Source organism: Octopus bimaculoides, chromosome 18 (assembly GCF_046866305.1).
Source record: "Octopus bimaculoides isolate indiv1 chromosome 18, ASM4686630v1, whole genome shotgun sequence".
In the NCBI taxonomy this organism is placed as follows: Eukaryota; Metazoa; Mollusca; class Cephalopoda; order Octopoda; family Octopodidae; genus Octopus; species Octopus bimaculoides.
This window is the reverse complement of record NC_142945.1, coordinates 31,431,728-31,451,058: the sequence shown is the minus strand read 5'-3', so window position 1 is coordinate 31,451,058 and position 19,331 is coordinate 31,431,728. Positions and strand designations below refer to the sequence as shown.

At 36.6% G+C, this 19,331-nt stretch overlaps 1 protein-coding gene across 7 annotated transcripts in view; it reads left to right on the top strand.

Moving 5' to 3' along the window:
* The window catches only part of LOC106871252 (uncharacterized), a 208,532-nt gene that overhangs the window by 44,145 nt on the left and 145,056 nt on the right, over window positions 1–19,331 (top strand). For all 7 annotated transcript variants that reach the window (XR_016244974.1, XM_089365965.1, XM_089365967.1 and 4 more), the window contains 2 exons: window positions 13,551–13,659; window positions 14,780–15,008. Coding sequence is in view for 6 of the 7 variants with exons in the window: in XM_089365965.1 (XP_089222091.1) it covers window positions 13,551–13,659; window positions 14,780–15,008 (338 nt within the window). In the remaining variant the exon portion in view is untranslated. The remainder of the gene's footprint in view (window positions 1–13,550; window positions 13,660–14,779; window positions 15,009–19,331) is intronic.

Sequence of the window (19,331 nt, the reverse complement as noted above, 5' to 3'; positions counted from 1 at the left end):
TAAAAAAATTCTTCAGTACAGGACAAAATACCAAAACATACACAATAAGTGCAGGTGAAGAATACGTAACACATTAGAGATGAGTACATACAAAATACCAAAAGTAGATAACTCACTTGTCAGTTGTCGACTGTTTTACTACTCCCTATTTCATGCTTTTGATGACAAAATAGAAAAACTTCATAAGACAGCAGCATCCAGGAATTTTTAAAATATAAAATTTGTGGACAGTTAGGGCTTCGAACGAATAAACAACTGAGTGGATGTATAAAGTAAAATCTTGACGAAGATAAACATTAAGGGCTGTTTAGCTGAGACAAATTGTACTGGGTGGTTTTTTTTTTCATTTATTTATTTATATATATATACATATATATATATATATATATATATATATATATATATATAAAGAAACAAAAGGATAAAGAGACCAATGGCAAAGTTGGAATTATATTTTATGGATAAAGTCTTACAGCTGTTTCAGGGAAAATCCAATGTATCCTTTCATCGGAGACGGTAATAGTAGAAGAATGGATTATTACATCTATAAGAGGAGATTTGTAGTAAGTGAGAACGATGTGCAGAAAAAAGAACAAAGAAGATCACCACAGATCTACTTTCGATAACATAGTCATGGGTATTTCAGCCCGCATATCTGATCTATCCTCTTCTGAAGAAATCTTCAACAATCACGCTCCATACTACAATCAAGCTCTTGCCGCTAGTGGTTTTTCCCAACAAATAAAATACATCTATAACACCAGACTTAAACAACTTATATCCCAAATCACATTCCAAAGACATACCAATCATCACAACCACAACCAACCACCCACACTCTCCAACAGACCCCACAAACACACCTATAACACTAGGTCTAAATCCAAGTAAATAAAGCTATTAGCAACACGAAAAATGTAGATAGCACTTCTCTACCAAAATACTTAGATTATAATTTATACAGAACCCCCCAAAAAAGCGGTGGCCGCTCTATACTGTGGTACCCCCCCCCCCCCCCCATTCTCACTTAACACTAGGAACTTAGCTAAATCTTTCTTCAAAATACTTGACTCTAACTTCCCCCGACAACAAATACCATTCTATATTTAACAGATCCACTTTGAAATTGTCTTATTCAACCACACCTAACTTCGAATCTATTATAGCAACTTCTAATAAACATAAACTTTTACTCTATTATCAAAACTCACACAACTATAACTACGGTAATACTAGCACTCAGTGCATGCATATACCCAACATAGACTTTCATATACGTGCATTTAACACTGACACTCGTACACTTGAACACGACCATAATAGATCCCAGCCCACTAGTATACCCGGTAATAATACTACCATATCTTATAATAATAACAATGGAGGGAATAATAACTATAACAGTAATAATTCCATTAATCTAGATTCTTCTACATCCTCACATAACATATCCTCCAACAATGTTGCCTCATCCACCACAGAACACAACCCCCAAGTTTCATCTACTTGTAACTGTCGCTCCGGGACAATCTGCTCGCTACAAACGCATTGCGTAAGATATAACGTAATATATAAATGCACTGTAACCAATCTGCTACATAACTCTACAGCTGCATACATAGGTTCAACTAGAAACTTCAAGCAACGCTATGCAGCCCTAGCACTCTTTTAGATATGACAAACAGCAAATCTACAACACTAGCCAACCACATTCACCACCTCAAAAACACAAATACCCAGTATACTTTAAAATGGTCCATTCTGGACTCTGGAATTCCATACCAGGGCCAGCGCTCTAATTGCAAGCTTTGCTTAAAGGAGGCATTCCATATTTTAAAATACAATTCTCCCACTCTACTTAATCGATATAACAAAGCACTTAGCACCTGCAGTCACTGTTTTTTCCATACATTCAAATTCTATCACAGACACAAATGCACAAATGACCACACAACATACTCACACAACTCCCTATAGGTAACCTACTCGACTTAGAAAACTGGTCCCCCTTCTACCATCTTTAGAATAGATTTAACTCCACTACTAAATCTATTCTCTTAATTTGCTTCCTTTATACTTTCCTTTGGAAGCCACCAGCACCACCACCACTTACAGGTTCCTTCATAGCCTGACACTATACACAATTTTAATACTTCTCCACATTACCTCCCATAACTCCCTATAGATAACCCCAATCAACTCAAGGTAGCAAACTGGTCCCCCTTCTACCATCTTTAAAATAGGTTTAACTCTATTTTTAGAATATATCACTACTAACTCTCATCATCGATGATGATGATGATAACTCTATTCTCTTATTTTCCTTTAATACTGTTCTTAGAAAGCCACATACACACTCACCACTTACAGGTTCCTTCATAGCCTGACACTATACACAATATAAATACCTCTCCACATTACCTCCCCACATTCCTTCTCTCTACATTTCTTTACTAAACTTATGCTTCCACCCCCACATTCTTCCTTTTGCTCCCTCTACTTCCTCTTTCCTTCTTGTCAGAATAACTGTCCATACGACTGCTTACTACTATCTACCATATTTCTCACTTGAATTACTTCTTCCCCCACTTCCTTCCTGTTTTAAGGCTTGACCTCTTAACCCTACACACATCTCTCATCTATCCTTTGAGTAAACAACGCACAGCGTACTCCGTACTCCGGATACGATGTGATATATATCCACCTTTGCTACTACAATTATCTCCGGAAAATACCCACAAGGATTCTTTACATGGATGTTTACTGCTGGAATGGAGCTACACTCCAAGTACTGTTTCTTCTTTGTTCTTTTTTCTGCGCATTGCTCTCACTTTTTACTACAAATCTCCTCTTATAGATGTAATAATCCATTCTTCTACTATTACCGACTCCGACGAGGGGATACATTGGATTTTCCCTGAAACAGCTGTAAGACTTTATCCATAAAATATAATTCTAACTTTGCCATTGGTCTCTTTACCCTTTCCTTTCTTTATACATACACATGCTAATACACGACCTATGTTATATTCCCTACTCATGTTGCTACAACGACAGGGGCAAAACTAGTCGGTATACAGCACTTACTCGGTATTACCTGTATCTTTAGGGTTTGGTTGGCTCCAATACCCTTCATAACCTTTATATATATATATGTATATGTGTATAGCGGCGTACGTACAACTTGTCTCTCATATATATATATATATATGTATATATCATCATCATCGTTTAACGTCCGCTTTCCATGCTAGCAGGGGTTGGACGATTTGACTGAGGACTGGTGAACCAGATAGCTACACCAGGCTCCAATCTGATTTGGCAGAGTTTCTACAGCTGGATGCCCTTCCTAACGCCAACCACTGCAAGAGTGTAGTGGGTGCTTTTACGTGCCACCGGCACGAAGGCCAGCCAAGGGGTACTGGCAACGGCCACGCTCAAAATGGTGTATTTTAAGTGCCACCGGCACAGGAGCCAGTCCAGCGGGGCTGGCAACGAACTCGCTCGAATGTCTTTTTACGTGCCACTGGCACAAATGCCGGGAAGGCGACGTTGGTAACGGTCACGCTCAAATGGTGCTATTTACGTGTCACCGGCACAAAAGCCAGACAGCTGGTGCTCTGGCAATGATCACGCTCGGACGGTGCTCTTAGTGATTTACTGGTACTGGTGCCATCACGATTTTGCTTTCGCTTACCCCAACAGGTCTTCGCAAGCCGAGTTTAGTGTTCAATGAAGACGTTGGCATGTGTGCCAGTTGTCAAATTTAGTTCGATTTCGATTTCACTTGCCTCAACAGGTATTTGCAAAAGGAGTTTAGTGTCCAAGGAAGGAATGTTACGCATAAGTGGGCTGGCTACATCCCTGGCAGAGACCTTGGGTTTTGGTCTCACTTGACTTGCCGGGTCTTCTCACACACTGCATATTTCCAAAGGTCTCGGTCATTGCCTCGGTGAGGCCTAATGTTCGGAGGTCATGCTTCGCCACATGTCCATACTAGCGCAATCGTCTCTCTTGCACACCACAACTGATGCTTCTTAGGTTCAACTTTTCTCTCAAGAAACTTACACTCTGTTGGGTATGCACACTGACATTACTCATCCATCGGAGCATACTGGCTTCATTCATTGCGAGCTTACGCATGTCCTCAGCAGTCAAGGCCCATGTTTCACTGCCATGTAGCATGGCTGTTCGTACACATGCGTCATACAGTCTGCCTTTTACTCTGAGTGAGAGTCCCTTTGTCGCCAGCAGAGGGAAGAGCTCTCTGAACTTTGCCCAGGCTATTCTTATTCTAGCAGCTACACTTTCAGTGCACCCACCCCCACTACTAACTTGGTCACTCAGATAGCAGAAGCTATCAACTACCTCTAGTTTTTCTCCCTGGAATGAGACAAGTTGTTTTCTGCATATTTTCAGTGTTTATTGCACCTGAACATCTGCCACATACAAAAACTAACTTCCTAGTTAACCTGCCTTTGATATTTCTGCACCTCTTATGTGTCCATAGCTTGCTCTGGGTACAACTTATAGAGTTTCTACCTACACCTTTTCTACAGATCGAGCAGGGCCATCTACCTGAAGGGGGTCTGTGTTTTGTCTACCTTCCTACTTATTAGAACTTTGGTTTTAGCTAAGTTGAACCTAAGGCCCTTTGATTCTAGTCCCTGCTTCCACACCTGAAACTTCTCCTCTAGTTCTGATAGTGATTCAGCGATTAGTGCAAGGTCATCAGCATAGAGGAGCTCCCAGGGGTATCCTGTCTTGAATTCCTCTGTTATCGCCTGGAGGACAATGATAAATAGGAGAGGGCTGAGGACAGAACCTTGATGGACCCCTACCTCTACCTGGAATTCTTCACTATACTCATTGCCAACCCTCACCTTAGTGACAGCGTCTCTGTACATGGCTCGCACAGCTCTCACTAACCATTCTTCTATCCCTAGTATCCCCATTGACCACCAGATAAGGGATCGGGGGACCCTGTCAAAGGCTTTCTCCATGTCAACGAAAGCCAGGTACAGAGGTTTATCCTAGGCTAGGTATTTCTCCTGCAGCTGTCTTACCAGAAATATGGCATCAGTGGTGCTTTTACCTGGCACGAACCCAAACTGCATCTCATCTAAGCTGACTCACTCCCTAATTTGGTGGGCTATGACTCTCTCCGTGACTTTCATTACCTGATCCAACAACTTGATACTTCTGTAATTATTTGTATCTAAGGCGTCACCTTTACCTTTGTAACAGTTGACTATGGTGCTGCTACACCATTCATTGGGTATGACTCCTTCGTGTATCACCTGATTAACAATATGGGTCATTAGGCTATAGCCGACACTGCCAAATATTTTGAGCATCTCTGCAGTGATTCCTGATGGGCCGGGGGCTTTTCCTGTCTTCATACTCTTGATCACTTTATCTACTAAGGTACTGTCAATTAGGATAGCTGGTCCCTGTGTTGGGTCGACATGCAATGTATCGTATTGGCGTCTCCAGACCTCTCTCTTTGCAGCCTTGTTTAGTGCAAGTGAGCCATCATCCAAGCGGAGACATTTCTCACCAACGACATCACGATTCTCTTTCACACACTGTCTTGCAACATGAAATGCTTCAAGTCTTTGGTCCTCACGGCGCAGAGCATTGGCAAATTTTTTCTTATCTGCTTCCCCTCTGGCTAAGTAAACTTGTCTCCTAGCTTCCCTTCTGGCAGTCTGATACACTTCCCTGCTACCTCCAGTTTTCCAGTCCTTCTAAGCCTGTTTCTTTTGTCTGATAGCCCTGTCAACCACACTGTTCCACCACCAAATTACTATGGGTCGAGAGGGGACTTTACACCAGCCACAGATCTGGTCAGTGGCACTCAGCAGGTTGTCCCGAAGGAACCTCCAGTTGTCTTCCATGTTGTATGATGCTCTATCCATATATATATATAGATATATATATATCATCTTCATCATCATTATCATCGTTTAACGTCCGTTTTCCATGCTAACATGGGTTGGACGATTTGACTGAGGACTGGTGAACCAGATGGCTACACCAGGCTCCAATCTGATTTGGCAGAGTTTCTACAGCTGGATGCCTTTCCTAACGCCAACCACTCCGAGAGTGTAATGGGTGCTTTTACGTGCCACTGGCACGAAGGCCAGTGAGGAGGTACTGGCAACGGCCACGCTCGAAATGGTGCATTTTACGTGCCACCTGCACAGGAGCCAGTCTAGCGGTACTGGCAACGATCTCACTCAAATGTCTTTTCACGTGACATTCGAGCAAGATTGTTGCCAGTACTGCTGGACTGGCTCCTGTGCAGGTGACACGTAAAATACACCATTTCAAATGTATGTATATATGTATGTGTATATATGTATGTATATATGTATGTGTGTGTATATATATATATATATATATATATTGGCTGTGTGGTAAGTAGCTTGCTTACCAACCACATGGTCCCGGGTTCAGTCCCACTGCGTGTCTTCTACTATAGCCTCGGGCCAACCAAAGCCTTGTGAGTGGATTTGGTAGACGGAAACTGAAAGAAGCCCGTCGTATATATGTATATATATATATATATATATATATGTGTGTGTCTGTGTTTGTCCCCCGTAGCATTGCTTGACAACCGATGCTGGTGTGTTTACATCCCCGTAACTTAGCGGTTCGGCAAAAGATACCGATAGAATAAGTACTAGGCTTCCAAAGAATAAGTCCTGGGGTCGATTTGCTCAACTAAAGATGGTGCTCCAGCATGGCCGCAGTCAAAATGACTGAAACAAGTAAAAGAGATATGTATGTATATATATATATATATATATATATATATATATATATATATATGTATAGGTATGTATATATCTATCTATATATATATATATATATATATATATAAGCTAGAAGATTTTAGACTAAAAACATTTATTTAAAAGAAGCCTAGTGAAAATATTGCGTAAAGAAAATGAATAGAAATAAAAATATGAATGAAAATATTATTATGAATGAAAGATTAAACTGTATATAACTTCAGTTATAATAAAACAATTAACAATCTTATATAATGAAAGAAATTAAATAAAAAGACTAGTTATTTATCGCATAAAGAAGAAACAAATATGAAACAGTATTAATAGAAAAAATTCAACCCTAATCAAATCGAAGTCTTAGTTTATGCTAAGATGATACTCTTACTTCTAAATAATTTAGTGTTAAAAAAGGTATCGACTACAATTATCATTAAAAATCAATTGAATAATATAAAAATACAAAAATACATTTTTTTTCCAAACAATTCTATAAAGTCATTTAACAAAGTAAAAGCGATACTTATCAATAAGTTACTGCAGTTCAAACTAAAACTTAGACGTTAAACTCAGAACTAGAGCGTTTATTAGAAAGAGGTCGTGCGAAAATATTACGTTAAGATAGAGAATAGAATATAAAAACATGAATGAAAGAATTATAAAATCATGAATGAAAGATTTAAACTGTATATAACTTACATCATTAAAAAATCCAGACATATTGTAAAACATATTAATGAACTTTAAATTCTAAGTAATTATAAATTTTAAATAATAAGACTAAGAAACATAAATTAAATAATATATATGAAATAAGCTAAAATACTACTATTAATTTAATCTTATAAAAATCGTAGTGTCATTACAATATTAAATCTTTAAACTCACTAAAATATTAACCTACCAATAAATACACAATTAATAAATATAAATTATAACTACTACAATTAGTAAAAAAGGAATAGTATAAACAAATATACACCAACACATACCTTCACACATACATATATATATATATATATATATATATATATATATTATTTTATTTAAAAGAGTTCCAACTCTGTCTGTTTTTTAAGTTTTATTTATATTCTTGTAAAATTAATGTGGGATATAGAATATGGAATATACAATATATAATATAAAAATGGATGGTACAATGAAATAAAGTATTGAATGTCTTATTGAATATATGGAATATGTCTTATTGAATATATGAAATATTGAGTGTTCAATATAAAGGATTAAATATATAAAGGCGAATACGTATTTTCTATACCTTGTGGTATTTCATCATGGCCGGTATGACAGACTTTATATATATATATATATATTTATATCATCATCATCATCATCATCATCATCGTTTAACGTCCGCTTTCCATGCTAGCATGGGTTGGACGACTTGACTCAGGACTGGTGAAACTGGATGGCAACACCAGGCTCCAATCTAAATTTGGCAGAGTTTCTACAGCTGGATGCCCTTCCTAACGCCAATATATATATATATATACACATACAAATATACATATATACATACATAAACATATATATACACACATATATGCACAAGTATATACACATGCACACACATATACACATAAACACACATATATACATACACACACACACACACACACACATAATATTAACTAGATTTTTAAATGGTTCATGTAGGCCTGTTACTAAATTAACATTGGCATCCAACATAAATATTAAGTACATGCATTCCCCAAATAATCATTGAGCCTCAATTAAAAATCCACTTTTAATATGAATGTTTGCACATATATGTATGTTCCACATACACACACACACATATATACTTGTAATACCATTTTTTATGTGTGGGTAATTATAATTATACCTATATCTGTGTGGCCTTTGTTTCTCTCTTTGCACTGGTATGAGTATATATATATTTTCGTATGGTGTACCTTCCTTTATGTATACCCTAATCTAAAAACAACTAGAATTCCTATATCTATGTATACTAATGTGCAGATATGCCTCTACTCACGTATTAGTATATACTAACAATTTTTTTATATAACATTATATATACATTATTTTGTATGTTTTGTATGCTTATGTGCACCCCCTACTCGTAAATGTTTCTTATATTCATAATACACAATAATTTTCTATTACTTGAATATTAATTACTAACGTAATACCACTATATACTTCCCTCTCACTTTATGCCAAGCTAGTTCCTTAACTCATACTTAAACATAGTCAATGTATTACCTTGCATATTGTTACATAAAATTTAAGCCCTCTATCTTTTTGTTTATCATTCATAACTCTATTATCTCCCCTACATTATTTTTTAGTTCTCTACATCCAATAATAAAACCTCTGAGCATTTCTTCTTCTTTATAGCCACAGCATTTACTATCTAAATCTGTAATATTAACAACTATTTTTCTGGTTTATTATTTTTTTTCACCTTACAAACGAATATTAGTTCTTACACAAACACATCTTCATTTTAAGTATTTTTTTTTTGCTACCCCTTCAATACTTGTTTATGTTACACTCCAGCAGCCCTTTATATACTACTAGCAGAAATACCCGGCGTTGCCCGGGTTAAAGAGAATAATGAAATCTAAAAACGCCGTCTAGACTACACAACCCTCAACTGTTAGTAGCTACGATACCATATTTCTACATTAATAACTCTCCAATCCATGCCAGCATGGAACATAGACATTAAGTGGAATGCTAGAAGAAAGTTTTCAACTCATATGTATATTAAGTAAATACACGTAATTCAGAAACACGTTTTGTGTATTTTATTTCGTAACCAAACAAACAGGTACAGATTATAAATAATGAAAGGCCAATTTTGGTGATTCATTTGACAGAGGTAGTAGAGAGACAATGCGATGATAAATCTGATGTTGGATCTTGAAGGTTTGGATGAATGCTGCCTCAGTTAAATCTCTTGTGGTTCCAAATGATGTCATCTGTAGTACAGCGTCGTATTGTCTAATTTTGTTTTGCAAATGTTAGGAATCTTGGTCAGTTGATGATAACAGTTTCTTCAATAGCTCTGGAGGTTGGGGATTGTGGAATTGTTGGGAATGTTTTTAACTTTGGTGTTATATGTATTGCTTGAATTTCTTTGACATATGAAATATATGTATTTTCACTGGGTTTGTAAAAGAGAGTTGTGTAGCTCTCGAGTTTTAGGGATTCACACAGACAGACAGACAGACACACACATTCTCTTTTTTTTTTGTATATAGAGATATATATATATACACACACACACGCACCCAAACACACGTATATATATGTATATCAATATAAATATATGAAAGTCAATGAAGTTTCGTAAAAGAAGGTGATCATGTACATACTTTCTTGCTGTTGTGATTATAACACCTCGTGGTAAACAATGTTCCTTGTTTTCCCTTGTGGAGCATATGCAAATAGGTTTTATTTTACTGCCCACTCTTGAGCAGCCAACATACAGTTGGCCATGTGAGAAGCAGGGCTCTTCCAAGAAAAGACCAGCTACAGACAGTGCTCATCTGTTATGTTCGGGTTAAAATTTCATCAACATCAAAAATATATGAATTTTCATGGGAATTATGGCCGTTATGCATAGAATATAATTTCCAAATTGCAGACAAAATTTACAATCGATAAATGTCTTAGAATAACCAGTCTCTCATCTGGGAAGGCCTTGAAATCAATGTTACCAACTGGGGACTATGTGTGTCGCAGTGATAATAAAAAGACTCAAAGGAGGTCTGCAACGAAATAATTTTACTCAACACTTTGCAAGTGAATCAGTGGAGGCAAAGATGCGTCTCATTTACTTGACAATTTATGCACCACATTGCAGAAATCACAATGTAAGTATATCTGAAAGGGTAGTCTTACACTGTTGTACCGTTGAATTACAAATAATGCTCATCTGTTATGTTCGGGTTAAAATTTCATCAACATCAAAAGTATATGAATTTTCATGGGAGTTATGGCCGTTATGCATAGAATATAATTTCCCATTCAGTACTTTTGACGTAGTTTTGGATAAGAAAACAAATGACTAATGTCTGTGTTTGTGTGCATGTGTATGTGTGTGATAGGTGTATATATGTATAGATATCTGTATGCATGTATATATATGTATATATGTGTACATATTACATGTACATCTATATATATATATACATCTGCACATATGTATACATATACATGTATGCATATAGATCTATATCTATATATATATATCTATACATATACGTGTACATATACATCTATATGTATACATATACATCTCTCTCTCTTTCTCTTTCTCTCTCTTTCTCTCTCTCTCTCTTTCTCTCTCTCTCTCTCTCTCTCTCTTTCTCTCTCTCTCTGAAAGTATCTGTCATTACAGTATTGAAATGTGATTGTTTCAGTTAGTGGAATAGTTTCATTTTTAAAGTAAAAGTATTTGACATGAGTGTTTTTGTTTCACTTTTGACACGTAATACTTAAATAGTGGAAGAGATATTATGTTGCCGTGGGCTTGAACTCTGCAAGAAGTAAAAAAATGTTTTTGACTAAAACACAACTGGAACCCTAAGTAATGCATCTGTAAAATTTGAATGAAATTGGTTGCGTAGTTCTCAAGTTTTAGGGATTCACACAGACAGACAGACAGACAGACACATTCTCATTTTTATATATATAGATATCCTCTTTAATTTAATGCTCATGTACAATTTTTTTTTTTAAATATACAGTTGTAGTATTGTTTCTAACTGTCAGGTCATATCCAAATTCAAATATAGCTATGCTTTTCCATTGGACATTTCTATACAACTTTTTTTATATACACAGCATATTTGGAGTTAGAATTACTTATCTCCTTACTCTTCTATACAGGGAACATCTCATAAAACATTTTTCACTTATATTTTCAAATAACCATTAGTTGCCTTAGTTTTAGCCTATACCTAACTAGACTCACATTTGAGTATACACACACACACACCTACGTGTCTGTATGTATATATATGTGTATATGCATTTATTTGGTTATCAAGTATGAAATTTGTAGTAAGGTATATGGTAAACTTTGATAGCTGCTCATTTTGTGCCATTATTATATTTTGACAATCTTTATTTTTTGTTAGAAAGCTGACATATTTATTTATTTATTTTAACTCATTTTGCACTTTTTGTGCAGAGATGGTTAAGTTGGAAATTCATACAGTTTTGAAATACTAGTTCTTTCTTGGAAATGCAACATCACAGAAACAAAGGTGGTTAATGACAAACTGAAAGCTACCGTCGAATCAGATCCATCTCAAAGAGCCCTTCAACTATCGTTGTTGTGTGGTATTAGCAAGGAAACAGTATTGACTCACCTAGTTCAGTTCGGTAAAGTGAAAAAGTTAGATAAGTGGATTCCACATGAAGTCAATGAAAATCAGAAACAGCGTTTGGAAGCCTGCTTTATGCTACTTTCTTGTCACAAAAATGAATAATTTTTGAATCGAATTGTAACATGATGAGAAATGGATCCAATACAACAACCGTAAAGGTTCAGCACAATGGTTGGACAAAGACAAGCCACCAAAACACAGTACAAAAGGCAAAATTCATCAAGAGAAGCTGCTGGTGTGTGTTTGGTGATCTGGCATAGGTGTGATCCATTATGATTTCTTTAAACCTGGCTCATCAATCACAGTCAATGTATACTGCAGCCAGCTGGACCAAATGATGCAGAAACTTACAAAAAACATCCTAGATTAGCCACTCCCATTTTATTGCAAGACCATGCCAGACCACACATCGCAAAATGGACATTGGTGAAACTCTATCATCCACCATTCTCACCTGATCTCGCCCCCACTGACTATCACTTCTTCCAGAATTTGGATAACTTTTTGATAGGAAAAAAGTTTAATTCCGACGATGTTGTAAAACAGGCCTTCCAAGATTTTATTGACTCTAGATTGCCAGGCTTTTACAGTTCTGGGCTGGACAAGCTACTGCTGAAATGGCAAAAGTGTATTGACAATATGGGTGCATACTTTGATGAATAAAACTATACCTTGTATTTATAAAACATTAGCAAACTGTTTTTCCTTTTCTACAAATTTCATACTTGATGACCTAATAATACACAATTCAATTAGAGGTTATATTAGTCTCATGAAGGTATGGTATTATCCAATGAATTACTGGTTCAATACCTAATATTTGTTGTGAATAATAATATTATAATACTATAGGTTTATATATAAATCATTCAAAAGAAAGTAAGAAAATGGAGGTATAGCATTTAATATAAATTTATTATCTGCAAAAATCAAACATAGTCCCTTACAGCTATTTCAGTTAAAAGATTAAATAGGATTAAAATTATATTAGGCAAAATCTCTCCAAAGAGGTAGAAAAAAGATATACTGTTAGGTTTTTGATATGTTGTATTTTAGATGTAGCTCAGTGAAAGGGAGACATAAGTAGTGGCATGTAAGCATTGGAGAATAAAGTGAGATGGGATCATACTGAGGTTGTGTTTCTGTATCTGTTAAGTAAAAAACAAAAACGAATATACTAAAACCAAATTTATAGCAAAGTGAAACCATGTAAACCAATAAACAACTATATTTGAGTGTTAGTAACTGTAAAAGTTGTTTCCTGTACTACATTTTACATACATGATACAGCAACAACTTTCTGAATATAGCTTTCTCTAACACTAGTTAATGTTTTTATATCTTTTCTTGTATATTTTTTCAGAAAATTCTTCCATCAGAATTGACACAAATTTTTAAAACTCAGTTGTTTCCATGGAATGATCCTAAATATCTCAAGCCAGAAGATGATGAAGATCCAATGCTTATGTTAGGTGAGTTCCTGACTTATATTTTAATGGCTCTTTAGGCACAGGCTGGTTTTATAGTTGCTACATTAGGGGATGATGCTCCAGCTTCATCAACAGTGCAAATGTGGGCAGCTTAATTTGGGAGGGGAAGGAGAGTCTTGAAGATGACCCAAAGTCTAGACATCCTACAACTGCAACCACCAAGGAAAACATTGATTGTGTTCACCACATGGTAATGGATGATAGGTGATTGATTATAAATCATATGTTGTTTGTTCCTGCCTGGTTCATAAGAGGCAGTTTCCTGGTTTCGTTGTCATATAGGTTCCCCATCTGAATGGGATCCCGGTCCGTCACAGGTGAGCTGCTAGATGCAGGAGGAAAAATTGAGAGAAAGTTGTGGCAAAAGAGTCAGCAGAAGCTGTGTGGAGCTTAGGTATTTCACTCATAAACACACACATTGCCTGGTCTGAGATTTGAACACACACTGCTGTAACCACTAGACCATGTGCCTCCACATAAATCCTATAGCTAATGCTATTAGTATATCCCATGAGAGAGTTCAGAATATTATGCACAACAAACTTGGCATGAAGAAGTTTTCTGTCAAGTGGGTGCCATGTATTCTGACAGCTGGCCAAGAATGCACCAGACTGGTCACATCATGATGTAATTTGTTTCACCAGGCTTTGAAGTATAGTTGTTTTTTTATGTTCTTAAAAGGAGCTTCCCTTGATGAAATACTGCAGCTTAAAAGCATTTAATGTCTGGAGGCTGTGGTTGAAGCCAATGACAATTTTATTGAAAAAATTTAATCTTTAGTATTTCATTGTATTGCTATGTAAATTTGGTAAATGTATCTGTTAAAACGAGATGTCTGTGTTATTTTCATTTTTGCATAATTTAGACGACAGTTTATTCATCGCACCCTGTACTGAAGTACAGTGGTTAAAATTAGTTTCAAGGGGGGAATGGAGTATACGCCACTGAACAGAAATGACAATGAAAGGCATACCTCATTTTGTATAACTCCAATTTACAAAACTTCATCTTTACAAATTGTAGATGAAAAATGAAAAAATTAGTTACCATGGTTATATTTTATGGCATACTTAGCATTATCTTTCTTGCTTTTGTTTTTCAGAAATTGTTCCCTGCAATTTTGATGAAAGTAGTCTGAGTCGTGTAAATCCTGTTGACCCACAAGTTCCTATTGGCACTGCACAAAATGGTTTAGGTTCAACTTTTGGAACAACTAATGGTTACAATATGACAACATCTGAACTGGGTGAAAAACTAAAAATTTCTGAATATAGGTGCCACATGTTAACTGATGCACTAAGACGAGCTGTCAGTGACCTAACTAAAGTCAGGTACAAAAGACACCTTTTACATACCCACACTGATGTCATCATTAGACTTTTTCATGTTGGTTATTCTATTTAGTATACATTGTTCAGGTCTGCTTATCATCAATCATTTTGATCTTTGTCACCTCATTTATTAAAACTTCCATTCACATTAATTATTTTTTGTTTCAAGCATTAAAAGTTACTGGCAATATAATTGTAATGTTGGACAATGCATAGGCATGATTTGGAACCTATTTTTAGTACTTGTGACATGTTGGGGCTGCCTTCATTCTGATATGTTAGTTAAAATTGTTGGTACTTTATACTTGCGATGATCTTTATATACATGAAGATTATATTTTACTCTTTCAGCCAAAGGCTAGGTCATGCTGGAGCAGCAGGAAAAAATCTAAAAATTATTTTATTGAATCTTGGGAGGGCCATTATGCCAATAATAAACACACACATTGGTTCCATTTCAATTCTTTTATTATTAGTTCATAATATTTGTTAACCATTTAACCAATTAACTAATGAATTGTTTGATTAATTGTTCTGTGACTCAATCATCAGCTAGATTTGTTAGTCCTTTTCTCACTTTATAATGACCTCATCAGTGACATACCCACTCTACTTCAAGTCTGTCTTGTAGTTTATGGATTCTGTATTTATATTTATAGGAATGTGTGAGAGAGAGTGTGTGTATGCATATGTACACCTGCATGCCTGTGTAGCATAAAGTGGATTCTGTCATTGTGTGAGAGACAACGTGTGTGTACTCATGTAATATATATATATGGTATGGATTCTTTGAAAAGTGTTAATGGTTAACATTTATGTATTTATCTATGTATGGTTGGTGTCTTTGTGTCTAACTCTCATACCAACCACATGATCATTTAATGTCCATTTTCCATGCAGGCATGGGTTAGACAGTCTGACTGGAGATAGTAAGCCAGAGAGTTGCACCAGGCTTCAGTCTGTTTTGGCTTGGTTTCTGCAGCTGGATGCCCTTCCTAATGTCAACCACTCTACAGAGTGTACTGGGTGCCTTTAATGTGTCACTGGCGCTGGCCACGACTACAATTTCATTTAGTTTGATGTATCTTCTCCAGTGCAGCAAATTGCCAGAAGTCTCGATCACTTGTCATTGCCTCCATGAGACTCAACAACTGAAGATCATATTTCACCACCTTGTCCCATGTCTTCCTGGGTCTGCCTCTTCCACAGGTTCCCTCCATAATTAGAAATCAACACTTCTTTACGCATCACATGACCATACCAATACAGTCTTCTCTCTTGCATGCTACATCTGATGCCTCTTATACCCAATTTTTCTCTTAACACACACACACACTGTTGTACATGCACCCTGACTTGTAGAGCATGCTGACTTTGTTTCTTTCAAGTCTCTGCATGTCCGCTACAGTCATAGCCCAGGTTTCACTGCTATGTAGTATGACTGTTTGCACACAGGCATCATACAATCTGCCTTTTATTTGTAGGGGATGGCCAACAAAGGTAGCAGCCCTCTGAATGTTTCCCAACCCATTCTTATTCTAGCTGCTACATTCTCAGAGAATACTCCTCCAATGCTAATTTGGTCACCTAGGTAATGGAAGCTATCTCCTATTTCTGAGTATATCCCTGGGTATTTGACAAAATCAATTTTCTGTACATTTCTAGTGTTCATTGTACCTGCACATCTGCTACACATAAACACTATTTTCTCTATTAGCCTTCCTATGATACTGCTGCACCTTTTATATGTCCATATTTTGCACTGGGTATACCTTATGGAGTTTCTACCTACACCTTTTCTACACATCAAGGAGGGCCATCTCCCTGAAAGGGTTTCTAATTTGTTTTCATACCTACTAGGACTTTGGTCTTTGATAAATTAACTCTAAGGCTCTTTGATTCCAGACCTTGCTTCCACACCTGAAATTTCTTCTAGTTCTGGTGGTGACTCAGCAATAAGAACAAGGTCATTAGCATAGAGGATTTCCCAAGGGCAGCCCTTAAATTCCTTTGTTATGGCCTGGAGGACTATGACAAACAAGAGGAGGCTGAGAATCAATCCTTGATGAACTCCTACCTCTACACTGAATTCATTACTATACTTGTTGCTGCCTTTTCACCTTATCTTACTAAATAGGCCTATAATATCTTTTCACCCTCTGGAGGGTGGATGGGTGGGAAGGGCTGTCTAGCATATCTGATTTATACTGTGATTATCAACCAATTTAATGTCAAGATGCACATGCACGTTCTATAGGCATGGTGGTTTGTGTCAGCAAAACACAGGCATGCACATACATGTGGATTTGTAAATGATCCTACATAGTGTGTAATATTGAGAAGTTTTTTTCACTTTTGAAGCTGGTGGCAGTGGTGGTGTGGTCATCGCATCTTAAGTAATGGTTTCTATTTATTTATTGGTGTATGTTCATGCGTCTAACATAAAAAGCTGCATCATATGGGTGTGTCAGTATGATTTTTATGTCTTATTTATCCTAAGCATGCCAATAGAGTACTTATCACTATATTCTCTTCAGTGAATTTCCATTCTTTCAGCTAGGCTCCTCGCAATTTTCCCTACAAGTTCTTATATTTACCCTCAATGCATTTTAACCAATAAACTATATTCCTTGTTCTACGGTTGATCTTTGGATTTGCATTACACAAAATACAATTCCTATTAGAGCACAAGGTCTTTCAAATAGGTATGTATGTTCTATTTATCAAATGGATTCCCCTGGTTTCTCTACTACTTAATTATAAGTTTAACATCTCTCAAAGCTATACTAAAACTATGGGCTAATTCTCCTTTGAAAGTTGTCACTACAATACCAAGAGTTTACCTTATCTACTTCCTTACTAATCCTTTCTAGCCTATTTCATAGTTTTGTTCAATCACTTACCTCCTCCTCCACCATCCCACTCTATATAAACTTGCTCTCTCGGATTCCTACTACATTTCAATCACCTCGCCCAAAATATACAAATCCAACCAGATGTTGTTCAGATAAGGAATCTTTTTTTTTTTTTTTTTTTATAGTTTCAGCTTAGAGCTGCGGCCATGCTGATGCACCGCCGTTTTGCTACACTGTTATTACTGAGAGCCTCCTCCAATATGTGGCACTTGGTGAAGACTGGAGTTTGATGTAGCTACCCTCATTTGCACCTCTTGCCGTGAGGTAGGTTCATCTGGGATTCTCGGCAGGAAGAGATCCAGCTTTAATTTAAAAACCCCTACATCTACTTTGTGCAGGTTCCTCAGGCTCTTTGGGAGAATATTAAAAAGCTGTGGGCCCCTGAAACCCAAACTGTTGCAGTAACTGGTCCTGAAGCGCGATGGCATTGCTGGGATCTTTGGCACTATGCAGTGTCGTCCCGTTCTGGCATTGGTGTAACTTTCAATGCCAAAATTTGGCACAATTCCTTCCAGGATCTTCCAGATGTATATTACTGCATACCTCTCCCGCCTTCTCACCAGGGTGTAGAGTCTCAGTTGTTTCAGCCTTTCCCAGTAGCTGAGCAGTTGCAAAGAGACAATGTTCTTTGTGAATCTTCTCTGGATTGCTTCAAGGTCTGCTGTTAATTTCACACTGGTGGGTGACCATAGCTGTGAGCAGTAATCCAGGTGGCTGAGGACAAATGTCCTCCAGAGGACCATCATGGTTTCTTCTTGTTTTTTGTTTTTTTCCCAAACTCAGTACATCTATCACCTCTATTTCAGCGCAGATCATAATCCCCTCTTAGTTTTGTAAACATAGTTTTCGTTTTCTGTCTGAAAAGCAAACTTATGTTCACACAAATACCTTATCGTCACTCATTCATTCATCTATTTACTTTTGTCACATCATCAATTAGTCATTTCTCTAATTTTGTCACAGATTGGGTAACTGAATATTCTAAGATTTTTAAATTCTATCTACTATTAATTTGCCGTTTCATTAAAATTATGTTTCACAAAAGCCCCAAAAGAATTATCTCTCTCCCCCTCGTGTTCTATCCTAACACTGGCATTGTTTCTCTCTCTCTCTCTCTCTCTCTGTTTCGATAACCGCTTGCTTCTCCAATCACTTACCTCCTCCTCCTCCACCATCCCACTCTATATAAACTTGCTCTCTCGGATTCCTACAACATTTCAATAACCCCGCCAAAAGAATACAAATCCAGCCAGATGTTGTTGTTCAAATAAGGAATCTTTTTTTTTTTTTTTTTTTTTTGTTCAACTCAGTACATCTATCACCTCTATTTCAACGCAGATCATAATCCCCTCTTAGTTCTGTAAACATAGTTTTCATTTTCCATCTTAAAAACAAACTGAAGTTCACA